We start from the raw sequence: 26,259 nt of genomic DNA, 5'->3' as shown, positions 1-26,259 counted from the left end.
CCCAAATTACAAATGGCCATGTCATAAGTGATAACTTTGAGATATTGCAAGCATTTTTTGTGCCACCAAACATCAACAATAGTTGAAAAACCCACTACCCTTGATTTCTGATTCCAAAACTAGTTGATAAATTTTCATCTGTAAATATGACGGGTCGGTTAAAGATTTTCATGGTTTCAGTCATGATGGCCCTCTGACAGAAACCGTAACTACAATGTGGCACCGCTGAGCTAAAATAGATGAATATGTAAAATGTATTATTCTGTCATGTTCATATATGAAATGTTTGCAGGTTTGAGATTAATATGTAAACTGTATGAAAATATTTGAACCCTATTAAAAATGGAAAATCTATCAATTTTGAAATGGAATTTATATATCCAATGTATCAAAATATATTACTACAGCTTACAATAAATACTATATATATATATATATATATATATGCAGCATGGTGGATCAGCTGGTAAAGCGTTGGCCTCACAGTTCTGAGGTCCCGGGTTCAATCCTGGCCCCGCCTGTGTGGATTTTGCATGTTCTCCCCGTGCCTGCGTGGGTTTTTGTCCAGACACTCCGGTTTCCTCCCACATCCCAAAAACATGCAACATTATTTGGGCACTCTAAATTGCCCCTAGGTGTGATTGTGAGTGTGGTTGTTGTCTGTGCAACCCTTGTGAGGATAAGCGGCTCAGAAAATGGATGGATGGATAGGTGAGAAGTCTGCTTTGTGTCGAGGACTGTTTGTCTCTATGCGCCCTGCGATTGGCTGGCAACCAGTCCAGGGTGTCCCCCGCCTCCTGCCCGTTGGCAGCTGGGATTGGCTCCAGTACTCCCCGCAGCCCTCGTGAGGATAAGCGGCAAAGAAAATGGATGAATATATACATATATAGTTTAAACAAATTATATAGATTAATACAAAGACAGGTGTATATGTTTCACTTTTACTTGGGAAAAACACCACGGTGGAATAAATTAATTATAAATTCATTTCAGATCTGCGATGAAATAAAAAAAGACAAGCAATTTTTTTTCTCCAAAATGTTTTATTTTTAAAACACTTGATATCCCCCTGCGCCCACAATCATATATGACCCACCTGAGTTTTGAGATTCTTGAGGGACTCGTCTCTTTTTTCGTTAACAACCCGAACGGTCGCAGCAGTGGTAAATAGTTTTGCAGTGGCGAGCTGACAGTTGAACTCATATCCCCAAAAACATGCTTAACACTGTTATGACGAGGAAAAATTAAAATGAAAATAAAAACGCAGGTCTCCTATTCAGGCGTCAGGCGTGTTGGATCTTCTCTGGATGTGTGAGATCTCCAGGATGGGCAGAAGGAGTTGGAAGGCGTCCTGGATGTACGACGCGCTGTTGGACGCCTGCGAGAGGGAGCGGAAGACTGTTTAGCAGCCACAAACCCCGTCCGTCCGTCCCTCCGTCCGTCCTCTTCAATTCAGACACAAACCTCTAAGAAGACTCCCGTTATCAGCGGGTTGAGGACTTCTCCCTTCTCGTTTACCTAGAGAGCGACATCGAAATGAACCGCTTATCGTTCCGCGCACGTCTTTTCATGTCGATCGTTCCGCTCACCCCGGCCGCCGTTAAACAGGTCGTGAACTTCTTGGAGAGCAGCGAGACTTCTTTGCACAGCACCACAGTCAGCCTGAGCGTGACAAAAGGAAGAAAGGGAGACAAATATTTCAACGGTGTTCATGCAAACGTAACGAAAAACATCCCTGATTTGGTCATTTTGAATTGGTAAAGTAATAATAATAACAATATAATGTTTCTATGAAATTAGACGATTTGGCCAAAGGTAACCCTTGAAAAACACTATTTCCTTGCTTACTGGATTTTTGGAATTTAGGTCAAATTAATTTCATTCAGGACTCAACATATTGGTAAGTTTGCAACCAGATTATATGATTCTTCTTATTATGATTAAATGAATTATTAATATCCCAACAGAGGTGTTTAATGGCTCACTGCAATCCAGTGGTGCAAATTAATAATGCAATTTTGAAGATACACTTTGCTGACTTTGAATTATTATATTTTAATGGTACAGTACATCCATCCATTTTTTTCGCCGCTTATCCTCACGAGGGCCACGGAGAGTGCTGGAGCCTATCCCTGCTGTCAACGGGCAGGACGCAGGGTCCACCCTGAAATGGTCGCCAGCCAATCGCAGGGCGCATAGAAACAAATAACCATTCACGCTCACCATCACACCTTGGGGCAATTTCGAGTGTCCAATTAATGTTGCATGTTTTTGGGATGTGGGAGGAAACCGGAGTGCCCGGAGAAAACTCCACCCAGGCACGGGGAGGACATGCAAACTCCACACAGGCGCAATTGAACCCGGGACCTTAGAACTGTGAGGCCAACGCTTTACCAGCTGATCCACCGTGCCGGCATTTAAAAAAAAAATTAATGGATATTTTAAACTAATGATAAGACCTGATGTTGGTTAAAATTAGAGGCATTAAAAAAAATAGATTACATACACAGCCAAGAATTCCCCCCCCAACAATCTAATAAACCAAGAAAAGGCCTGAGGATTTATAGATTTCCATCTTTTAAAGACAAGAATGAAATTTGTTTTACTGTGACAGGGCGTCGGCCTCCGCGCCGCCGTCGGCGAGCAGCAGGCTCTCGCCCAGCTTGTGGAAAAGCTCGATGGAGCGCGCCGTCAGCTCGGCCAGGCTCCTGATGGCGGCGGCGTTCACCTCCTACGAGGAGAAAAAGTTGGGAAGAAAATTCAATGAAATTGAAGGCCTTTGTCATGTGATCGTGTGATAACTTAATATGCACGAACGTTGGACAAGTACAAAACAGTTGCTGGCCACAAGATGGTGCCGTTACACTCAGGGTGGTGAGTGCGTCCTTACCTCCACGGTTAGCTTGGTGCTTTCGTCCTGGTCGCCCCGGTCGTCCTGCGCCGTTTCGCTCAGGTCCAGGATCACGCCGCACGCGTCTTTACAAGCCTGTTAGGGTTCCCCGCCACACGCTATCAACTAACACCCGAAGGAGGTCGTCGACTCTTCATTTCAGCATTTATTCCATATCCTCGCTATCCTGCTTAAATTCTGAATATGCTTTGTCCTCACTGCTGAGACAACTCAGCGCACTAGCGGGGCGTGGTATAAATACTCAAAGGGTCTTCCGCGCAAATTTGACAGCGTGAAATTATGGCCACCTTGCTGAGTTTATCGGCTGTGGCGGAAACGCTGAGACCCTCCAGGGTGCGGGCGAGATCGGCCTCGAACTCGGCGCCGTCTTGGTCTGGAATGACACACGAGAGGAGCTCTGATGATGTGACGTGGGAATGGAACTCACGGCGACATTGCAAGTACAGCACTATGCAAACCATCCAATTCTTGAATTTGACATTGTAGACGCTAACACAATTAGCAGGTAGTTCAAAGTGTAATAAGTCAAAGAAAGAATTGCCAATAAATGGAACATTTTTACTCTATTTTAGTTGTATTATGCTTACTTTTACACTTGTATTATTGTGTAACTCAACTTAAGTGACTTCTCAATTGTTTTGTAACGCAAACAGCATGAAGTATTGTAGCTAACAACGAGCGACCATTCCCTGGCCTTTTTGCATATCTGTTAGGTATCTTCATTGGGTCAGTATCTATCCATCCATCCATTTTCGTAGCCACTTATCCTCACAAGGGTCACGGGCAGTGCTGGAGCCTATCCCAGCCGTCAACGGGCCGCAGGTGGGGTATACCCTGAACTGGTTGCCAGCCAATCGCAGGGCATATAGAGAGAAACAGCCGCACTCACAAACACACCTAGGGGCAATTTAGAGCGTCCAATTAATGTTGCATGTTTTTGGGATGTGGGAGGAAACCGGAGTGCCCGGAGAAAACCCACACAGGCATGAGGGAGAACATGCAAACTCCACACAGGCGGGTCCGGGATTCAACCCGGGACCTCAGAACTGTGAGGCCGACGCTTTCCAGCTGCTCCACTGTGCCGCCCACTGGGTCAGTAGTTTTACTTTATTTTAATTTTATTTGACAGTTTCAAACTTCTGGAACGACTTTTTCACCAGGAAAAGGTCCTTTCAAAATGATACTTTAATTAAATATAATGCATGTATGTAATGTAATTAATGTATGTAATGCAAAGTCTTTAATCCCTTAATTTACTATTGATTAGTCGGTGTGTGTTCAGTTGTTTTATTTCATTTTACATTTACTGGTTAACTTTTTATGCGCATATTATAATGTATATATATATATTTTTTTATATAGCACATCGAAACCAACAACGAATCGCACCTACAGGCAATTTAGAGTCTTCAATTAATCTACCATGCATGTTATTTTAGGATGTGGAAGGAAACCGGAGTACCTGGAGAAAACCCAGGTTGGCGTGCAAAGAACATGCAAACACAGGAGGGGCCGGGATTTGAACCCCAGACCTCAGAACTCTGAGGCAGACCCTTTAAGCAGCCGTCCACCTTTATATACAAGTGCGTGTCTATCTATCTATGTATGTACGTATAATGTTTAATATACTCGAGTAGTTGGATTAGTTAACTAAATTGAATTCACTTTCCATTACCTGCTGTGTCAGTCACGGTGAGTAGTTTTATGTTATTTTCGTTTAATAATGCAGCGTTTGACCACCTTTAATACCCGTACGACAACCTAGAACAGACTAATTGCTTTTAAAATCTTTTCTCTGGAGACATTTTGAAATCTTTGTACCTTTCTTCTCATCCACGTCCTCGTCGTCAAATTCCGTCATGGAGAAAGCTTCTTTGATGAGCTCCAGCTCTTCCCTGAGAGTGCGCTGCTCATTTCCCGACAGCGTGGTCAGCACCGATTTCACCTGTCCAAGGATGGGGGGAAAAAAAAAAATGAACGAAAAGTCCTTCCTTTCCTCACCCTCTCTTCCATCCGACCTTGGATTCGCTTTCCTGAGACAGCATCTCCAGAGCTTCGAGATGGGCCAGGCCCTGGTACTGGTCAAAGAGCACTCCGTAGTGAGCCACCACCTTCTTCTCAGAGGCCAGCGACTCCTCCGTTCGAAGCTCCTCTCGCTCCTTGGCCTCCCTCAGCACCTGACGGAAAGACGGAAGCGTCAGTCCTTTGGCTCTCGCCGTTCCTCTTACCCGCTTTGTTTTGTCCACCTGTGACAGGGTGGAGTTCCTGATCATCAGTCCTTTGGTTTTCTTGAAGCCGGGGTCCCCCTCGGCGATCACGTCCATCGTCTTCTTCCCAATGAACTCCAGAGCGTCCAGGCCGCCGCTGATCACCGTCTTACCCTGCGAGCACGGGACCGAACTGTTACGGGAGAGCATCGGCCACCAATCCAGGTTTTTAAAGAAACCTCAATGCAAATTTCAAAACAAAAAAAAAAAAAATTTAGGCCTTTTTAAACAAAATGATCTAAAAACAGTCCTTTATTTACTAAAATGAGTTTAAAAAAATAAAAATAAAGTACTTCATTTAAAAATAGATTCAAATAGTCCTTTGTCAACAAAAAGGTTGAAAAAAAAAAAAAAAAAAAATAAATCAAGCCTTTGTAAACAATGATTTTAAAAATACAAATACAGTTTTCGTCCTTTGTTCACAAACTTTTTTCCACATAAAAAAAGATCCTTAAAAAGTGTTTTATAAATTCCTTTCTTTACATTTTTTAAGTGAAAAAAAGTAAATAAAGTAGTCTATTAATCAATGTAATTTGTAAAAAAATTTCAACTTTTGTGAATAAAAAGCACAAAAAAAATTTCAAAATCAAAGTAAAGTACTTCATTGATATTTTTTTAATTTAAAAATAGATTAAAATAGTCCTTTGTCAACAACAAGGTAAAAAAAAATCATGCCTTTATACAATTTACGTCCTTTGTTCTCAATTTTTTTTTTCAGAAATAAAACATCCTAAAAAGTGTTTTATAAAGTCCTTTCTTCAAATCTTTTAATTGAAAAAACTAAATAAAGTACCCTATTCATCAAAGTAATTTTGATAGAAATAATTTCAACTTTTGTGAATAAAAAGAAAAAAAATAAGCAATTAAAGACCTTGGTTTATATTAAAAAAAACAAGATCATTATTTCCCGGATTTTATTTTAATACTAATAGATATAAATACTAAACAAAAGTAAAAACAAATCAAAGTCCCCTAAATTTTTCTAAATTCAAAGAGATTTAAAAGTCCATTCTTAACAAAAGTTTAAGAAAATAATTTTTCCTTGCCCATTAAGTAAAATGTTAAAAAAAAATATGTTCCTATTTTTTTTTTTTTTTTAGGAAAAAAAGGTTAATTGAAAATAGTCAATTGTCCCCTTGTTCGGAAAAAGCTTTAAATAAAGTTTTCAACTTAAGCGTGTGGCATCCATTTTGTGTTGTGTGATGTTGTCTAAAACGACGCCACGATGGACTTACGGTGTTCTGAACGACGCTGGTGAGCGACGTGAGCATCCCCATGGCGCTGCCCACCGCCGTGGCGCCATCCCTGGCCGCCCGTTCCGTCTCGCCTCCTTTCTGCTCATCCTCGTCCTCGTCTTCCGCGTGGGCCGAGAGCTCAGCGGGGCTCGGGATGCCCAGCGACGTCTCGGCCTTCTCGATGACTTGGGTCAGTCCCTGGCCTGAATTACCGAAGTGATGTCACGGTACCTGGAGGTTGGCGGGCTTGTTTTTGAGGGGTACTCACCCACAGTGGCCACAGTGGCTGAGGCGGTGGACAGGATGGATTTGCCCCAGTTGCCCCAGTAACCCCAGCCTCCCTGGGCAACTGGAGACTGACTGGGTGCCTAAAACACAGGAGCGCAGTCAGTTATTTTGGCTGGTTTCCACTTCCTGTTTTGTATGTTGTTTGTCAATAGTTGACAAACCCTTCCGTGATTGACGACGACCTTTGCCGGCTGCTCCTCCACTTTGGGTGTCTCCTCGGGTTCAGCTTTAGGCTCCGCCCTCCTCCTGGCTTTCCTGGTGGGCGCCACGTCCGTCGACACGTCGGGCGAGGTCGGCGGGGAGCCGTCGGGCGTCTCAGTGTCCCGAACCTCGCACGCGGTAGCTTGGTTGTCCGACATGGTCAGGTCTTATCGCATGCCTGTGGTGAGAGCGGGAGAAAAAGTGGCATCTGTAAAGCTGACGTGATTAATGAGACAGTTGTGCGTGGGCCTAAAGAAGGTATACACTTGTAGTAAGTAAAATAACTCATACTAATTATTACCATCATTAGTAGGAGTTAAACAGACTCCCCGAACTTGGCATTTTAATGTCCCTTTGCTGTTTCCGTTTACTTTTTTTTCCCCATTTCTAGCTGATGTCACAAGTGCCAAATCAACGGGCTCACACTCAAGCGCTTACAGTATGTTTTTGAGTAGAGTAAAATATGTATTTCACATGATATATGTTAATGCAATACTGTAAATTGTTTAGTTAACGAATGTCGGGTTTTTTGCATGCCAATCCTGGTGAGTCACTTCAGTCTTTTGGGTCATTACATGACACGCAGTATCTATGCATGCAGGTACAAAGTCCCATAAACGACTGTGGAGGTTTTCTGACCCTCGTCGTTTTTTTCTTTTCGTTTTTTTTTTTTTTGGTAACACTTACAATTTGAAGAAAACGACAAAGATTTTCTCACTAGCCAGCCACGTGAACGTTAAACGTTAAACAGTATCGGACTTTTTTGTTTTTTCAACACAAATTCGACAACGTTTCTGCCTGAGTTCATCGAAAATATATTCCCGAAATTAACGGTTATGTTTTAAAGCCAGTTTGGTGGGTTTAATGCCTTCAAATATCATATCTTTCTAGACCATCATTTTGTAAACAACTCACCTCGTCACTTCTTCGCCTGCCGTCAAAGTGCGGATGCTAGCGGTTCCGCTAGCCTCCGTGCAAAGTTTCCCTCGTACCAACAACACAAATATGTACGTCCACTGTGCTAGTTTATGATTCGGTGTACTCTTATAGTCTTAGAGGGGATAAAACGTCAAAATGTTCATAATGTTACTCCTCTTTTTGTCTCCCAGATGGATTAGCCACGTCACGCTCGCGTCAATACCAGTGACGGCTCGGGAAACCAAAGGAGATCCGGTTAGGTATTTCAAAATAAGAGTTTTGGGATCACATTTCAACAGAACTTCCGATAGTTGCCTCGAGAGCAGTTAGTAAAAAAATAAAAATGCAATACTGTACATACACTGCATATGCAAATGTTTTCCTTTAAAAAAAATCATCAAATTTTATTGTATTCATAATTTAATCATTATAAATGAGCAACAGTGGCAGTGCTCCAATCGTGTTCTTGAGAGGCTGCTATGGCTTCAGTTGTCCACCAGATGTCACCGTCGCGGCAGCATTGAAGCTTTGAATCTTTTTCAGCACAATTGTTTGGAGAGTCGCATAAGGCTTCACTTGCCCATTTTATTTATATGCACTGAAGTGCAATTAAGAAAAAAGACGACGCTTGTCGGAGTGGATTAGGATGAGAATAGACCACGCCCTCTCCCTCTGCTCCTATTGGTCACAGAAACACAGTGGTGGGAAACAACTTTGCGTTTGCCTCGAGAGTTGCAAATGAGTACGATATTTCTGTAAATATAAACACATTGTGACCACATATACACTCTCCGTGTAAATATAAACAGAACAATAAATGAATGTGTTTATTTTGAACAAAAAAAAAATGCTTTGTTTGTCCATAGCGTTACCTGACAAACCACGCCCACCCCTTTGACTCCACTACTTCCTTACCTGAACGCGGAAGTAGACGACACGACTCAAGCGAATTTTGGTTGTTATTTTATTTTATTTTAATGATGCACTAACATCAACAAGAGAATTTGGGGGTTCAACATCGAGTGATTGTATACATTCACATAATTAATAACCGTTGAAAAGTTGTGAATCACCTGTGTTGGTTGACGATTTTGATGCTAAGCCTCAGTACAAGTAATCAGTAAGTATAAATCATTTTCTATCATATTTTTTGCATGTGTGTGCGCGCGTCATTTACAGTGAAACCTCCAATTTCCTAAAACGGCCCGCAATTGTAGAGTTAAAACATCCCACGTGGTGTCCAAACCCAGTAAGGCTTAATTTGAGCATGCTCAGAACGTACTAATTCCAATACTACTTTTATTTTTTTCTTTGACTTTTTTGTTGTTTATTGTTGTTTGTTTGATATTATGAGAGAAGGGTGATGATAACCATAGACCTGGAAGTGGGTCTTACTCGACACAGAAAAGGGTCTGTCCACGGAGGACAAGCTAGTTATGTAATCTAATGATGTAGGAATTCGTCACCCGAGTGCTCAGGTGATTCCAACTCACAATTTCACATTTGTATTAAAAATTTGAATAATTTCAATTCATTGTAGTTTTGCGATATATCGGTCGGAGGTTCCACTCTACGTGTGAATACAGCGGCTGATGATGAGGGGGTGTAAAAATGTCACCTGACCCGTTTTTGCAGGTCTGATTCTCGTCAACATGCTAACGGCTGTGCTACTGCTCCTCTGCGCGCATGCTGTGGATGGCGCACAGAACCGCTCGGAGGCGCAGACTGTGTCCGCCGGCGTCGTGTTGAAAGAGGGAACCGACGCGCTGATCGAGTGCAACCTGACGGAGGTCCGCGGTGATGTCAAGTGGTACGGTCCTGGCGGACGTCTGCTAGTCGAGGTCCCAGGTAGGAGAGAGTCCTCCATGGGCCAAAGGAGTTCTTTTTTAGTTCCTGTTGACAGGAAGTGGCTTATCGAGGAAACAGTAATTTAGCATCACGCAAGGTGGGAAGGGGCTTGTCGAGGAAATGGAAGTTTAACATTAATCATCCCGTTTGTTTCGTCCTAGCTGCCGGGGAAGTGATTTATTGAGGAAACGGGGGTATGTCACCGCAGGTCGTAAATGGCTTATCGACGAAACAGGGCCACTCAATTTAATTTTATCATCCCAGTCTTCTTGTCACCGCAGTCGGGAAGTGGCTTATTGGGTAAACAAGACGCGTCGCCGCAGCGCATGGAGGAAATAGGGCGACTTAACACCCGTGGTTTTTGTCCCTCCAGGCGGTAAGTGGCTTATCCAAGAAATGGGGCAACTCAACATCACGGCCGTTTCCTTCGAGGACCGCGGCCGGTACACGTGCGTGACGGAGGGCGGCAACTACAGCGTGACCGTCCGCGTGGCGTACACCCACAGCGGCCTGGGCGTGTACTACGTGGGCGTGTGCCTGGCCGCCTTCTCCATGACCATGGTCCTCAATGTGGCCCTACTGAGCATGGTCCGCAGCCACCTGAGGAAGACGGAGCGAGCCATCAACGACTTCTTCCGCACCGACGGCGCCGAGAAGCTCCAAAAGGCCCTGGAAATCGCCCGCCACATCCCCATCGTCACGTCGGCCAAGACGCTGGAGCTGGCTAAGGTCACGCAGTACAAGACCAAAGAGTTTGCGCGGCACATGGAGGAGTTGGCCCGCAGCGTCCCGCTGCCGCCGCTGCTACTCAACTGCCGCGCCGGCGCCGAAGGGGTGGGCGGCGGCGAGCCCGCCGAGGCGCGCGACGACGGGGGGGCGGCGGCCGCGGGGTTGATGGCGGGCGATGAACGAGCAAGCGAGGGTGCCCGCACGGATGCGTCGGTTCGCACGGCGTGACGAGGAGGAGGAGGAGGCCCTCGTCAAGGAACTTTGGGCGGGGGGGAAACGCCACGTTTAATGAGTGATTAGCATTGTACCCTCAAAGACTGAAAAGCATTCAAAACAATTCATGATAACAAACCGAGGTGGTGAAGATTTAGCGATTAGTATGATTTTGTGGAAAAATGTGAAATTGACCAAGATTTTGTCACAGGCGCTTTCGGCCCCACACACGTGATGAGGATGAAACCAAGTCAACTCAATTGCAATAATTGTGGTCGTTTTTCACGTGGATAAATAATAAATGCGCTTGAGTATTGTTGTTTGCTTTCTCTGCATGTGTTACTACTGCTTGGTTTCAAAGGTTTATAATTACCTCGACTTCAGCGCTAGTTTCGTTAGCCTGTCCATCTGTGGCGTTTTGTATCGTGTGATAGCGTCAAGCTAGTGGACCTACGTAAGTCAGTGTTGATGTGATTTGAATAAATACATATTTTGTCGTTTTCATTGTTTTGTGTTCATTTTTACAGGAAACTTGCACCAGGAGCGGCAAAATATTGCTCAAAATCTCCTTAAGTGTTCACTACCTGTTAAACTGCTCTTGTGTGCCTCTCGGTAGCTCGTCACTAAGAAAAAATGTTTTCCCTTGTAAATATACTTTTGGAGGATTTTTTTAATGCAGAATACAGATATTTTAAAAAAACGACTTTATTCTCAAAAGATTTTTGAAATGTATTTTCAAAGAATGAAAACAACATTGAAAAGGCTTTTAGGGTGTCTGTGTTGTGAATCCATTCGGCCACAGAGGGGCGCTGTGTCATTTTTCAGAAGTTGAGTTCACTGGTTGGAATACAAACTTTCAAATTTTATTTGCACTTCACCACTTTCTGGTATTTTTGAGTCCATGTTATTCACTCTTCTTCAAAATATGAGTGAAATAAACAACATTTGTAAGTGAAAATTGAACACCGCGTGCCTCGATGGGAATGGATTGTGAAGGGGGGGGGAATTATTTTATTTAGCATTACGTTTCCTACTGTGTAATTTGGGACAATTTGGGGGGGATGCGTCATGGAATTTCTCTACGTTAAAGTGCCTGATGTGTACGGCATTTGCGGACTTTCTTCGCAAAGCAAAACGACCACATATAAGGCTTCCGTAATAAACCCGTCCATCCATTTTCCGAGCCGCTTATCCTCACAAGGGTCGCGGGAGTGCCGGAGCCAATCCCAGGTGTCATCTGACAGGGACCCGGGTACACACTGAACTGGTTGCCAGCCAATCGCAGGGGACATGGAGACAAACACCCGCACTCACAATCACACCTCGGGGCAATTTAGAGTCTCCGATTAATCCATTCATTCCTTTTCTTTGCCGCTTATCCTCACAAGGGTCGCGGGGAGGGCTGGAGCCTATCCAAGCAGTCAATGGGCAGGAGGCAGGGTAGATACACCCTGAACTGGTTGCCGGCCAATCGCGGGGCACATGCAGACAAACACCCACGCTCACAATCACACCTCGGGGCAATTTTAGAGCGTCCAATTAATGTTGCATGTTTTTGGGACGTGTGCCCGGAGAAACGCCACGCAGGCACGGGGGAGAAGCTACCAACTCCCCACAGGTGGGGGTTGGATTGAACCATGGACCTTACAACTGTGTAGGAAGCACTTTACAGCTGCTCCGCTGTGCCACTCTTATGTCAAGTCGAGTAGAGAAATTTTCTCCGTACATTATTTGAGCAGCTATTTTTTTTTTCCTTTTTGAAGAAAAAGGAGTCGTTCCCATACCGGGAGTCGAACCCGGGCCGCCTGGGTGAAAACCAGGAATCCTAACCGCTAGACCATATGGGACTCATACGCGCTTACCATCACCTTTTTAAAATGAACAGTGCTAGGCGTGAAGTCCAAAAATAAATACATAATCAAAATTAATAATATTTATTATTTATTTTAGCTCCAAGAAACATGGAAAAAAACGGGATGCGGGCCAAAACAATGCACTTTCGGTCAAGTTTACGAGTAGACTTTTTACGTGTGAAGTCGTATCAGTCCTTCCGTTATTTATAAATTTTTATTGCGATAAAAGCGTCTGTAATTTTTTCATTTATGTATTACAGGGTGAGAGTATTCCTGTCTGTGGAGCATCAGGTCGGAGAGCAGCGCGACACCCCAAAATCACCTTGGGCCTCCGTGTTGTTGACTCCGAAATAAATGGACAAATAAACGAATAAAAAGAAAATCCATCCTCCTTCCCCCAGACCTGTCGTCTCCGGAGGCGAGTTTATCTAAATAGAATTGATTGGCCCCAGAGATCATTCATCACGCCGGGCCCCGTGAAGGCAAGAACCGAGACGAGATTTGAAGGATTTGAATTTTTATTATTATTTTTTTTCCCCCCACAAGATGTCGCGGAGGTGAGCCACGTGCATCGATTGGACTGCAAATAGATTTTTTGCGTCTGTGTGTGTGTGTGTGTGTGTGTGTGTGTGTGTGTGTGTGTGTGGTGTGTGTGTGTGTGTGTGTGTGTGTGTGAAATAGAACAATGTGTGTCAATGAGCTATGCATTATATAAAATGACATTTATATGAAGTCTGGGTCCCCCCCCCCATTTTCTGTGTAGTCACACTAAAAAGGAAAGTGGACGCGAATGAGAGCCTAAAGGATGACAGACGATGCGTTTGATGGCATTTTCCTTCATTAGCTGAGCAGCTGTGAGGATCTCAGTCACGTGTGTGTGTGTGTGGTGTGTGTGTGTGTGTGTTTACGCTCCGAATTTGTTGGCAAAATATTAATATCCCGTTGATTGTTTTGAATTCACTAGCGTGCGTTTGTAATCCCACGAAGGGCTTTGATATTACCTTAACATGTCTCTTAAACGTCCACCTATCCTTTTTTTTTCTGAGCCGCTTATCCTCACGAGGATTGGCGGAGGCCATCCCAGCTGACAACAGGCAGGAGGCGGGGTACAACCTGAATCGGCCAATCACAGACGACACTCGCACTCAGGAATCACACCTAGGGGCAATTATTGGTCTGTCGTCGTGAATTATGTGATTTTTATGCCATTGAAAGCTTTGCGAATGATTTGGTTTTTTTTTTTTTATCAGCACGAGTGTGTGATTGTTATGCCACGCCAAGCTTTGTGGCTTTCGTGATTGTTTTGACCTCGCGAGTTTGTGATCGCTGCGTCATGCAACTATTTTAGAGTTTTGACTCCCAACGTGTGTGATTGTTATGCTACACAATGCTTTTAGAGTGATGGTTTTCATGTGGAGCGCGTTTTTTGTTGTTGTTGTTGTTTTGTTTTGTTTGTTTGTTTGTTTTGTCCGACATAGTTTTGCGAGTGACTGTTTCGGCTCCGGAAGCTCGTGTTTGTCCACATGTAGCATTTATATTTCTCCTGTGAGAATGATGGCACAAATAGCTTTGCCAGTTTTTTTTTTTTTTTTGATTATTATTTCGATTCCACCAGAATGATTAATATGTCACACTTAGCTTTGCAAATGATTGGTTTGACTCCTGGACTGTCCGAGTGTTATGGCAAATATGACACGAAAAATGATCATTTTGACCACACAAATCTGGTTGTCGTGCCACACGTGATTTGTTTTGACTCCACACTACAGTGTGCTTGTTTCATCACAAAGAGTTTCGCAAATGATTTGTTTGACTCCAGAAGTGAGTGACTGTTATGTCGCCACATATTTTTAAGTGATTGTTTTTCCGCCGTTAATCTGAGATTTTAAATTGCCCTTACGCGTGGTTATGAGGGCAGCGCGATGGATCGGCAGGTAAAGCGATGGCCTAACAGTTCTGAGGTCCCGGGTTCAATCACGTTTTTGCGTGTTAGTTGCAAAAACATGCAACAATAATTGGACACGCTAAGTTGCCCCAAAGTGTGATTGTGAGTGAGTGTGGTTGTTTGTCTCGATATGCCCTGCGATTGGCTGGCAACCGGTCCAGGTTGTACCCCGCCTTGTGCCTGTTGAAAGCTGGGATAGCTCCAGCACTCCCCGTGACCCTCATGAGGATAAGCGGCAAAGTGGATGGATGGATGAATGTCGGCACATATTTTAAAGTGATTGTTTTGCCACCATTAATCGGAGACTATAAATTGCCCTTACGTGTGGTTATGAGGGCAGCACGATAGATCGTCTGGAAAGTGTTGGCCTCACAATTCTGTGGTCCCGGGTTCAATCCCAGACCCGCCTGTGTGGAGTTTGCAGGTTCTCCCAGTGCCTACGTGGGCTTTCTCCAGTTTCCTCCCACATCCCCAAAAATATGCAACATTAATTGGACACTCTCAATTGCCCCTAGGTGTGATTGTGAGTGCGGCCATTTGTCTCAACGTGCCCTGCGATTGACCAGCAACCAGTCTAACATTCCCTCGACCCTCGTAGGGATATGCAGCAAAGAAAATGGATGGATGAATAATCAATCTGTTTTCGTGGAGGATGGCAGAAATTGGAGAATATTTACTGTTGAGAGACTGAAATTCAGAGGATTTGGACAATTTCAAATCAACATTTTGGGAGGAGGTTGTTGGGGGCGGGGTTAATGGGATTTCCATACATTTAATTGGGGAAAGATGATTTGAAATCTGAACGTGGTCAATGGGCCACTGTCTGGCAAAGAATGGATGGATAAATGTGGTTATGAGCGCAAATAGTTGTGTGCTTCGATGTGCCTGGCAACCAGTTCTGGGTGTACCCCGCTTCCTCCCCATAAATAGCTGGGATAGGCTCCAGAATTCCGGCGACCCTTGTGAGGATAAGTGGCTTAGACAATGGATGGATGTTTTGACACAATTGCGTGGTTGCTTTGACTTACGTGTGTTGACTTAGTTGAGCGTGTGATTGTTATGCCACACATAGCTTGGATATATATTTACAACTGTATAAATTCCTACTCCCGCTGTAGATTTCCGCCGAATCCCTCGTTTACGTCCCGTCCTCATCGTCAAGACGACAGACGATAAGTCCCTCGGCGGGACTGTCAAATGAGATGCCTGACTTTCTTTTTTTGTTTTTTTTTTTTTGCTAGCCAGGTTAAAGATCGCCCAGTGGCGAGAAAGTAGACGGATTGACTGAATGGTAGAACGCATGATAAATATGCAGTGATGAAACTCATGAAATATTCATTGACCTGCCTCCTCCTCCTCCTCCTCCTCCTCCTCCTCTGCTTCCTCCTCCCACTTGTGTGTTTTTCTAACACAGGTGAGAAATAACACTTGGATGACACCAATGTAATAACTGTTACTATTCAGGCCTCCATGCAAATGGGGCTGGCAGATCTGCTTGTATTTACATAATTCACTGTCAGGGAGCCAGTCTCAGTGTGTTCGGGTTTGCCAAGGCCCGGAATGAGCTGTAACATTCGGTCGGATTTGGGTCACGACAACTGGCCGGTAAATGAATCCAAGTACATGAACTGCAAGCATATTGAATAAATGTATTTACCAAAGGGTTGACGGAATGACGAGACTGTAATCTCACCAACTAGCATGTATAATAGCATCCATAGAATTCTTCCTAAATTTAATATAGTCAGCTTTTCATTTAAAAAAAAAAATTGACAGACAGCACTCCATAATAACAATGGGGAATTAAGTTTTTCTTTTGAAAGAAATGTGATTTAGTATTCAAGTATTCAAAGCCTTTGCGCAATATTTTTTATTTGACACACCTTTGGCATCACTTACATTAACCTCAAATCTTTTTAGACATACTGCTACAAAGCTTGGCACGGCAATCTTGTTTTCTTAAGTATACGTTTCTTTTCTTTCTCTTTTTTAATACATTGGCAAAACCCGGACCCAAAAAATGTAATTTCCATGAAAAAAAAAATGAAAAAAAAATAGGACAAAACATGGGATCAGGTGAAAAAAAACCTGGTAATAAGTGGGGGATTGGGTAAAAAAAAAAGAAAAAAGTGAGTAAGCAAGTTTTCTCTGCATAACAGATAATAGTTGTCCCAAAAAATAATAATAATAATTACGCTCCTTATAATTACTGTGATTAAAACTGCAAATTGCAAGAAAAAAAAAATCAACCAATAAGTGACTTTGCGAACTCCAAAATCACAAATATGTGGGGATTCATTCTACGTCGCCTTAAAGGGGAATAGCAGAATACATCCATCCATTTTCTTAGACGCTTATCCTCACAAGAGTCGCGGGGAGCGCCGGAGCCTATCCCAGTTGTCAAAGGGCACGATGCGGGGTACAACCTGAACTGGTTGCCAGCCAAACGCAGGGCACGTCGAGACAAACACCTGCACTCACAATCACACCTGGGGGCAATTTATCCATCCATCCATCCATCCACTTTGCCGCTTATCCTCACGAGGGTCACTGGGAGTGGTGGAGCCTATCCCAGCTGTCAACAAGCAGGAGGCGGGGTACACCCTGAACTGGTTGCCAGCCAATCGCAGGGCACATCGAGACAAACAACCGCACTCACAATCACACTTTGGGGCAATCTAGAGTGTCCAATTATTGTTGCATGTTTTAGGGATGTGTGCCTGGAGAAAACCCACGCAGGCACAGGAAGAACCTGCAAACTCCACACAGGCGGGTTCGGGGTTGAACCCGGGACCTCAGACCTGTGAGGCCAAGAATAAGAGCAATAATAGCAGAATAAAATACACTACAATACAAAACTACCAAGGCGGCACGGTGGATCAGCTGGTTAAGCGTTGGCCTCACAGTTCTGAGGACCTGGGTTCGAGCCCGGCCCAGCCTGTGTGGAGTTTGCATGTTCTCCCGGTGCCTGCGCGGGTTTCCTCCGGGCACTCCGGTTTCCTCCCACATCCCAAAAAAGATGCAACATTAATTGGACGCTCTAAATTGCCCCTCGTTGTGATTGTGAGTGCGGGTGTTTTTCTCGATACATAGGCATAGGCTCCGGGGCTCCCCGTGACCCTTGTGAGGATAAGCGGTGAAGAAAAGGGATGGATGGACAAAACTGCCAAACAATAAAAATCCCTCATTGTCCTTGTATGGTGCAGATACAACGAAACTGGGTGGGATATAAACTCCACTTGCTGCATCGAACTAGTGTTTTACTCGAATGATCCAAATGAAAGGCAAAGACCACCCCCTCGAAATCCAAATGCGTCCTGGCAAGGATGAAACGAGCGTCTCATCTGCCTGGCCGCCTTTGTCAAAGTCGTTTGGAGCAGTCGCCGGCAAACACCATCAATGCGCGTTTGCTCATTTGGCCGCAAACTCAACAGATTGACGAGGGAGCGTTTAGCGGTGGAAGGAACCGAGCAACAGCTTGCGTAAACAAGGGGACGCAAAGCCGCCTGATGGAAACGCCGCGCAGACAACTTACTGAACTTATTGAACCGAAAGCTGTTTTCTTTATTGGCCACCAATCCGCACGCGCTCTGAAGGAGCTCGGATGCTATTAGAGAGTTCCATCTTCCTCAGGTCATTTCACCTATCAAAAAACAAAACAAAAACAAAAAACCCATTTGATTTGATTTCCCAAAATTATGGGAAAATATTGAAAACTGGTAAATAAATTCTATTTAAATTATGATATGTGAATAAATTGTCAAAATTTACATTTTTTAGCCTTGTAGCATAATTGCCTGTCGATTAACACAAAATCAAATTTTCATCTGAAATATTCTTGTCCTTCCTATAACGACCCACAAACTCGGATAGTAGACCTCGCCGTTCATAAAAAAATGAGATGTTTTACTACTATTAATGTAATTCACCGTAACATTTTCCAGTTTGAACTAACACCCCACTTAAATGTCAATATTAGATTATTATTTATTATTTCCTCATGAGGATAAGTGGGAGGGGGGGCGATGAATGGATGCTTGACATTAAAGTCGACCATGGGTGAGCTGCCTATTCAGTCAAATAAAATTTTTAAAAAGCTGTGCTTAAGTATTGATTTGATAAAAATGTATAACATGAAATGTTTAGTAACATTTATGACAAAATAAATGTTTGATGACAAACAGTTAAGCTGCCTCCTGTCCATTGACAGCTGGGATAGGCTCCAGCTCTCCCAGGACCCTCGTCAGGATAAGCGGCTTAGAAAATGGATGGATGGATGATGGATCAGTGGGACACATGCCTGCCTTTGATGCGAGAAGCGTGGGATCGATTCCCGCTCAATGATGGTCTCGATGTCTGTCCCCTGTGACTCCTTGGCGTCCACTTCAGGGCGTAGTCTGCCTCTCGCTCAATGTTAACTGGGATAAGCTCCAGCACTCTTGTCACCCTTGTGAGGATAGGTGGCTTGGAAAACGGACATTTACAGTTAAGATGAATGCAGATGAACCTAAAAGTGAAAGAGCTTTACAACTGAAGTGTACTTCGGTAGTAATTATTTCACATTCCACTAGAGGGAACCCGCGTACCACACTTTAACAATCTCAGCCCTAGAAAAAGAATAGTTGCGTCAAACCACAATGGCCGCCTTCCTGTTGCGTTTCACTGAGATTTTTCAAGTGAGTCCACTTGAACAAAGTTTTGCTTGGGGTTGTTGTTGTTCGCTGTTCACTCTCTGCTTCACCTTTATAAGCCGACGTTTTTTCGTGGAAAAAAACTCCCGATGTAAATACTTTGATGAGATGAGCATGAAAACGCATTTTCTTATGACATTTTTGATTAATTTCATAATACAGAACTCTGTAAATTGAATTAGATTTTTCAAATCAAATGCGAGGAAACAAGTTTAAATATTTTGTCTGAAATGCGACAACAAATGAAATAAATTAGCATGTATTTTCCCATTGCGATTCCTTATTTCCAAAAATATATATAACTGACTTAAAATGTAATGTTTTAATGAAAAAAAATGCTTATTTTTTTGTTTTGATATAGTGCTTCATAGCGTATTTTGGGAAAAATTATCATGTCACGGAAATCGGCCCCGAGGTAATATGCAAGGTGTCTTGTGGTAGTCACGGTGTTAAATGTCTTTCCTTTGCATTTAGCCTTTTTTTTTTTTTGGCTTACCAAGTCTAATTGAAAATCCTTCATGTTACCAGAACTGAAAAAATGTCAAGCTCACACGACCAGTTTGAATTCGACATGCCAAACTTTTGAGGAAAAACCCCGCCATAATCCAACCTGAAAATCATGTCTGCCACACGGTTTAGGAGTACCAAGATGGCGGCCAACAGGCTTCAACCACTCGACATACCGCTCGATGTGTATGCGCTATCCAATTTTTGTAATTTTTATTTTTAGATCAGTGGGTGAGTCCTGTTGTGATGGAGTCAACCGCCAAATTCTGTGTCAATTGGTCAAACTCGTGCCAGGGGCTGTTTTTTTTTTTTTTTTTTCGGAATTCTCGAAATGATCATAATGCATTCACGCCATGCTCCGCCTACTTTAAATTGCATAAGCAAAATAAATACATTTTCATTCTTTAGCGTCATCCATCTGTGTTGGATATCTGCTTCCGGTTGGGTCTCATTTGCACAAATTCCTTCGTGTGAATACATCAAAGTGCTAGCTAGAATTGGAAATAAAATGATTTTTTTTCCCCTCCATCTTTCAAGATGGCTCTCCTAAGTGGGTCCTAAAATACAGACATTTTCACAAGTATACACACGTTTGAAAAAAAAATGGATACGATTCGGGCTCCCATAAATCATTCGAACATCAATTGGACAGAATTCCCTGGTAGGAGTCGATCAAAGCTTTAGCGACTGCAATACATCAAAATAAAAATCCTCGCGTAGCATCTTAAATGCGCAAACGAATACATGATCAGTATCGCGACGGCATTCCGAGCATGCTTGGTATTCTCTCTCCAGTAATTGCACATTTGCCAACTGAAGCTCTTTTCCTTTTTAACCGTGGACCGAGACGAAAAATGATTGTCGCTACCTCCACGAAAGAACTGCAGGCCCCGTCTTATTGTCGGGCTGAGACTTAATCAAGGGTGTGTGGATCCGGCTTTGATCAGAGCGCGTGTCTTTGTTTGATTTTTTTTTTTTTTTTTGCGCCCACATCAGATGTCGAACAGCGAGGACAGAATCTTTTATGTTATGAAATTGCTTTTTTTGTCAAACCATCCACGTGGTGAAATTCCCTTTGACAACTCACTCGTTACTTTTCTTTAAGAGAGGTGATTTACAGATATCTATTTATAGCTCTAAATGTCGTTTTCTCTTACTATTCATGAAGGATAAAGGGGAATAAAAAATGCTTCTATACTGTAGATTAGTGTATTGTAGCATGTAGGGTGGCACCCGCCCTCGGGATACGAGTGACCCGACTTGGGAGCTTTTTGGGATATGGGCCGAGATTCTGCTTTGACTTGGCGGGCAAAAAAAAAACTGGTAGCCAACTCACCCGACTTCAAAAGAAATTACAGTTAATGAAATCTTTATTAACACTCCCACTTGAAGTTGACCGTCATACCGCACATCAAACAAAAGCAATGACGAGTTGCATATTTCAAACAACGACACAACTTTGCCTTAAAGTTTGGCTAGATCGATGCTAACACCTCAGATCGGCTGACGAACGGCACATTGTCGTCGTGTTGCAACCCACGGACATTTGAACGTAAGCGGTGACGAGACACGTGCGCCGTAATTTCCGGCCTATAAGCCGCAATTTTTTTCACACGCTTTCAACACTGCGCTTAATGCGGTGATGCGGCTTATTTGTGCATTTTTCATAACGTCCGGCAATGTGGCGCTCAAGTGGAAAAGGGAAGAGTGAGACCGAACATATGTGCCGAGGAAGTGACTTTTAGTGGTTTGGCCCAGTTAGCGCTGTGCTAGCATGATGCTGCTGTGTCTCATTGATTTTTACCAGTATGTTTTTTTTTTAACCAGCCCTGTTAGCGCGGCAGAGCTCGCATTAAACTCTCTGTGTACCGTCTTTCTTTGTAAATATCTCGTGTTCGGTAAGAGTGAGACCGACTATATGTGCCGAGGAAGTGACTTTTACCGGTCCGGCCCTGTTGGCGGTGGGCTAGCGTGTTATTGCTGTGTCTCAGTGATTTCTACCAGTATGTTTTTGGTTTTTTTAAGCAGCCCTGTCCTTTCACCCGAAGCTGGCTGGGTTGGGCTCCAGCTCTCCTGTGACCTTTGTGAGGATAAGCGGCTTGGATAATAGATGCCTGGATAATTGCATATTTCGCTGTATTGTGAGTCTACCGAAATTTCAGTTTTTAAATAGAACTACATGAACTGAATAAGTATTCAATGAGATGCGGTTGCATCATAATTAATGAAATTTCAAATGCCGTCAACCATTTTGTACACTTGTAAAAACTCAGATGGCCCACTTTGGATTATGTTTTATTTGGATATGTGTTGGTGTGTATGTATATGTGTGCAATACAAAAACAAATACATTAATAATGAGGAGCAATCACATGCATCAGTTCACACATTTCTCTCTCAATTACAAAAACAAAGTCCCCCCCCATCAACAACAAAAGAAAAATTATATTAGCGTACAAACGCAAAAGAAGGAGTGACGTGATGGATGGTGGCGAGTGAGGTGAGGCGAAGCGGCGGAAAGACTTGGGAAATCGAAAATAACGGCGCTTTTTCTTTTTTTTTTTTGTTTCGTTTTGGTTTTTTTTTTTTTTTCCAGCAGCTCACTGTTTGTTTCTCTTCCAGGTGTTCGCCCGACGCACGCTGAGAGACGCCGGCGGCCATGATTTGAACATTAATCACATGAATGCCGCCGCACACGAGCGCAGCAGGCCTCGCGTGCTTCTGGATGGCAGGTGGCGGCAAAAGTGAAGCAGGTGCGGCGCGGATACTTTTCAGGTCTCAGTGCCCGAAAGGGAGCGTCGCACTAATTCCTTCATTTCAAACACAAAGGAGAACTTCACTGCTTTGGAAACTTTTTCTTGCATGTTTTTAACAATCTGGCTTTTACTCACAACACGTCAAAAAACAGGATTTTGTTGTTACTCTGTGTGCGTGTCGACGTTTGGGAATAACAACTTTTGTATTATTGGGTAAATTGAAGATAATCGCAAGAGACAGGGACTGAGCAATGCCACGAATCGCAAAAAATTGTGAATAATTGCCAATTCCTCATCACAAAAAAAAAAAAAAAAAAAAAAAAAAAAAAAAATCACCATAGGATCAGCACCATGCATCCATCTAACACGTACACAATCACGAGGCCATGTGACATAAACAAATGTATTTATTTGTTGCTGTCACGATGCGGGGCTCAAGGGTGAACCCAAATGCACGACTCCAGAGACGGCAGACAGTACAGAGGAAACCTTTATTCGGTCTGAGGTCAGGTAGACAGTCCAAACAATTCGTAGTACCAGTACGAATGGGCTTACGAGGGTGGTCAATGAACAGGCGTGGGTCGGTGCACGGAGGTCAGAAGTCGAGAAAGCAGGAGTGCGGGAACGAGGCATGAAGAGCAACGATCTAGCAGAGTAATAGTCGTCCCCCGGGTCCTATATGTACTGGGTCTAATCAAAGGTCATGAGGCGCAGGTGTGCACCTTCAGATTAGCTGGCCACGCCCAGCCCTGGCTGGAATCCAGGAGCATGACAGTTGCATTTTTTACAATGCTAACAAACCACTATCAAATGAGGCTCATCTTACGATTAGCTAGCGCATTAGCTTAAATAAAACAGTAGCGCAAACTGACTGTGTGACATCACACAGGAAATGCGTACTGTACGCACACCAGAACTTTACATAAACAACATGAAGTCATTGAACACACAGTGATAATTATTAGAAACATTATTGTTTGGATAGGACTCAATATTTACCCCGCATATTTTTCAAACAAAAATGTGTTGTATTTTTCTGAATTTAAAGTGCCACTGTCATGAAATGCACAATTTTTTTGGTATGTTATTAATGGAAAAAAAGGCAGCCGGAATGGACCCATCCGTTTTTTTCAGCACACAACATGATTTTGACATATATGGCTTTTTGTCACGCCCGCCATGAAAATCCTCCCGAGGGATTTGTTTTCGAGAAGAAGCAGGAAGTGACGTACAGGGCAGTAGCGCACTCAAGCGGTCTAGTGTGTTTCTACTAGTTTTACCGGGCGGGAAGGTAGCTCGTTGTTCCTTCGTGTTAGCCAAAATGCCGGCTCGTTGTATTGCTGGATATTACACTTCTTACTTTTCAAAAAGACCTGGTTTTTCGGGAAAAATGGATTGGACGGGTGCAAAGGACGAGAGCTTCGGGGGTTCCAAATGACAAGTAGGTGTTTACACAGCTACGAAAAATAATAATAGTTTGGGGGAGACCACGTAATCCCTCTCTCATACGTATCGTAACAAAAGATCTGCGTACACATGACAGGGGTGCTAAATGTGCCGATGTGCGCGTCGGACGGCTTCCGCGTCGGGGTCGCCGGCGAAGGCTTCCGCGTCGGGGTCTCTAGTGAAGTCTTCCGCGTCGTCCCCGAATCGGAGGTGGTTTGGTCGCGGCATCGTCGTCGCTCGGAGGTGGCATTTTTATCATCGCCGCGTGGAGGTGGATCGGGCGGGGCGGCGGTTTGGCCGTGATCCGCATATCATCTAAATACGGTTCCGGTCACTTCACTCGGTTGTGAGATGTTCTCTTCTTCGAAAGGAGCTTCCGTGTCAGAAGGGGCGTGTTCGCCTCCCACATTGGGGGCCACAGCATGTTTTCGATGGCGAATGTCCCAGTGTGACGTCACAGACAGAAGATGCAGCCAGTATGGCGACCACTTGGATGTCGGCGGATGACACTTCGGCAACTTTGTGCCTGGATGACGCGCTCTCCGCTCATATTTATGTTGAAGTGAATAATGCTATATGTATTTTTCATTACAATATCTATTTTCGAATGTTTATCGGGATGACACTTGGGCTTTAAGATGCAAACACGCACAAACACATCATTTCTGGATGTGTTTGATGTACTCTATTTTTTTCTTTTTTTTTTGGGCTGCTGCAGTTTTGCCATCGGGGGTAGGTGGGAAGGCATGCAGAACAGCTGCTCGATCGAATTATCACCTGTCCAATCGAGCCTGCCTGCTGCTTTGTAGTTGCCGCAGCCACCCTGAGGTAAACAATTCCCTGGAAAACAAACTTGCACGCCAACAGGATTTTCACTTTTGTGTCCTTGAAATCCATTTTTTTTTTTTTTAAAGAAACCATCAAAGCAGTCGTGTTGGCAGGAGAACACATTTCTGGATTGTCCTTCAAGGAATTCATTTACTGTACAAGAAAGTGAGCATCCATTTTGATAAATCATCAAGCAGTCCATTCTTCCAAAGCCACATCAATCAATAAAAAAAGCAGAAAGCTTGACAGAAAATAGTTTCTTTCTCTGTTTTTATATTTTCTTAATCTGTTTGAAAGGGGTGGGGGCGGCACGGTGGCGCAACTGGTTATGGCGTCAGCTTCACAATTCGTTTGTTCAAATCCCGGTCCTACCTGTGTGGTGTTTTGATTGTTCTCCCCGTTCCTGCGTGGGTTTTCGACAGGCGCTCCGGTTTCCTCCCACATCCCCAAAAACATTCATCAAATGGAGACTCTAAATTGCCTGCAGGTGTGATTGCAGGTTTGTCCCTAGGTGCCCCGCGATTGGCTGGCAACCCGCCTCCTGCCCGCAGATAGCTGGCTCCTGCACTCCCGCGAACCTTGTGAGGATAAGCGGCTCAGCCAATGGATGGATGTTTGAAAGCGTGATAAAGCAGTGGGTATAAGAAATCGGTGTGCAGGGATAATCCATCCATTTTTTGAGCTGCTTATCCTCACGGGGCTTGCGGGAGCGTTGCAGCCTATGCAAATACCACACAGGCAAGTGCCGGGTTTGAACCCCGGTCTTCAGAACTGTGAGGCAGACGCTCGCACACCTTTCCGCCTGCATAAAAAATAGTACATTATTATGCAGTAAGAATAACATGATAGAAATTGAAAAACAGTGGACCCGAGCAGAACAGAGCCCTGTGGGACTCCAGTATGCAGGACCTGACTTTGAAGGATGTTGTGGTCCACTTTTCCCACTCGCGGCCTCAGTAATGAAAATAATCAACGTACCTTAACTTAAGTGACGATTTCAATCTTGGATCATAACTCAAATAAATTGCGTCTCAAATCAACGTTCCCTCTTGAAATCATTGGAAATTCCATTACTTCTTTTACAGACACGTCAAAAACTGCAACTTTTTTTTTTCTAATTATAAAAATAGTAACAGAGTAAAAAAAAAAAAAAAAGAGGATTGTACTGTATATGTACAGCAATGACATAATGGAATGGAATGGAATTAAAAATTATGTCAGAGCCATTCCAACAAAATCCTCCAGGAACACAGCCTGCCAACGTTTATTATCCATACCCAACGTGTAATTGCATAAAGTATGTGTGATTTGTACTCTCTTCAAGTAATCATATCAACAACAAGGAGACCAAAATCGAAGCTTTATAATTGATGATCTTGTAAATTATAGTTAATAAGACTTTGAAGGCTGGCCAAGTGATTCGCTGTGGGCTGAATAGCTCGCATTGAGGATGATGGCCTTAATGCACTTTGGAGTGCGTGTTTTGCCATTAAGTGCTGCATTTGGTGGACCTGGACAGTCTTAATGGACTCGGATTTGGTGGAGTCCAAACAAAAACTCGGAAAAAACAGACAAACAATATGATGATGACGCAAGGCACTTTTGTATTTTTGTTTTTTTTAA

At 43.6% G+C, this 26,259-nt stretch overlaps 2 protein-coding genes, 1 long non-coding RNA gene and 1 other non-coding gene across 8 annotated transcripts; 2 read left to right on the top strand and 2 right to left on the bottom strand.

Annotated features, from left to right (window-relative positions):
* Positions 1–1,030: 1,030 nt before the first annotated feature.
* Positions 1,031–8,071, bottom strand: fam114a2 (family with sequence similarity 114 member A2). Of its 2 annotated transcripts, none has more exons than XM_061804348.1 (13): positions 7,818–8,071; positions 6,863–7,080; positions 6,682–6,781; positions 6,414–6,616; positions 5,158–5,292; positions 4,930–5,088; positions 4,733–4,856; positions 3,199–3,284; positions 2,891–2,986; positions 2,607–2,731; positions 1,590–1,662; positions 1,465–1,518; positions 1,031–1,378 (listed from the first exon to the last, which is right to left on the bottom strand). In XM_061804348.1, exons 2-13 carry the CDS (start codon positions 7,058–7,060, stop codon positions 1,277–1,279), a joined length of 1,455 nt encoding a protein of 484 aa, XP_061660332.1. In that variant the 5' UTR covers positions 7,061–7,080; positions 7,818–8,071; the 3' UTR covers positions 1,031–1,276. The 2 variants fall into 2 exon arrangements, with proteins under 2 accessions (XP_061660332.1, XP_061660333.1); XM_061804349.1 differs by having other exon boundaries at positions 6,884–7,080.
* Positions 8,072–8,704: 633 nt separating this feature from the next.
* On the top strand, positions 8,705–11,114 carry LOC133491809 (microfibril-associated glycoprotein 3-like). 3 transcript variants are annotated; one of them, XM_061803427.1, is made up of 3 exons: positions 8,705–8,940; positions 9,456–9,668; positions 10,042–11,114. In XM_061803427.1, the coding sequence occupies exons 2-3, from the start codon at positions 9,473–9,475 to the stop codon at positions 10,623–10,625; spliced, it is 780 nt and encodes a 259-aa protein (XP_061659411.1). In that variant the 5' UTR covers positions 8,705–8,940; positions 9,456–9,472; the 3' UTR covers positions 10,626–11,114. The 3 variants fall into 3 exon arrangements, with proteins under 3 accessions (XP_061659411.1, XP_061659412.1, XP_061659413.1); XM_061803428.1 differs by lacking the exon at positions 8,705–8,940 and adding an exon at positions 9,057–9,298; XM_061803429.1 differs by lacking the exon at positions 8,705–8,940 and adding an exon at positions 9,830–9,968 and having other exon boundaries at positions 9,527–9,668.
* Positions 11,115–12,385: 1,271 nt separating this feature from the next.
* trnae-uuc (transfer RNA glutamic acid (anticodon UUC)) lies at positions 12,386–12,457 on the bottom strand. Its single transcript has one exon. It is a non-coding gene; the product is annotated as a tRNA-Glu (tRNA).
* A 6,537-nt stretch (positions 12,458–18,994) lies between these two features.
* LOC133492141 (uncharacterized) lies at positions 18,995–24,889 on the top strand. 2 transcript variants are annotated; one of them, XR_009792563.1, is made up of 4 exons: positions 18,995–19,084; positions 22,229–22,359; positions 24,527–24,636; positions 24,723–24,889. It is a non-coding gene; the product is annotated as an uncharacterized LOC133492141 (long non-coding RNA). The 2 variants fall into 2 exon arrangements; XR_009792562.1 differs by lacking the exon at positions 18,995–19,084 and adding an exon at positions 20,846–21,158.
* Positions 24,890–26,259: the final 1,370 nt, after the last annotated feature.

Source organism: Syngnathoides biaculeatus, chromosome 18 (genome assembly GCF_019802595.1).
Source record: "Syngnathoides biaculeatus isolate LvHL_M chromosome 18, ASM1980259v1, whole genome shotgun sequence".
NCBI lineage: Eukaryota > Metazoa > Chordata > Actinopteri > Syngnathiformes > Syngnathidae > Syngnathoides > Syngnathoides biaculeatus.
The sequence above is the reverse complement of the archived record's forward strand: the minus strand, read 5'-3'. Positions and strand labels throughout refer to the sequence as shown.

Bases quoted from the DNA above. Each gene is read 5' to 3' on its own strand.
- fam114a2 (XM_061804348.1), bottom strand. From the start codon at position 7,060: ATGTCGGACAACCAAGCTACCGCGTGCGAGGTTCGGGACACTGAGACG. The intron at 6,617-6,681 runs GTGAGTACCCCT...TCGGTAATTCAG, and splicing joins AGCCACTGTGGCCACTGTGG to GCCAGGGACTGACCCAAGTC. The intron at 1,519-1,589 runs GTGAGCGGAACG...GTCGCTCTCTAG, and splicing joins CCTGTTTAACGGCGGCCGGG to GTAAACGAGAAGGGAGAAGT.
- LOC133491809 (XM_061803427.1), top strand. From the start codon at position 9,473: ATGCTAACGGCTGTGCTACTGCTCCTCTGCGCGCATGCTGTGGATGGC. The intron at 9,669-10,041 runs GTAGGAGAGAGT...TTGTCCCTCCAG, and splicing joins TCTGCTAGTCGAGGTCCCAG to GCGGTAAGTGGCTTATCCAA.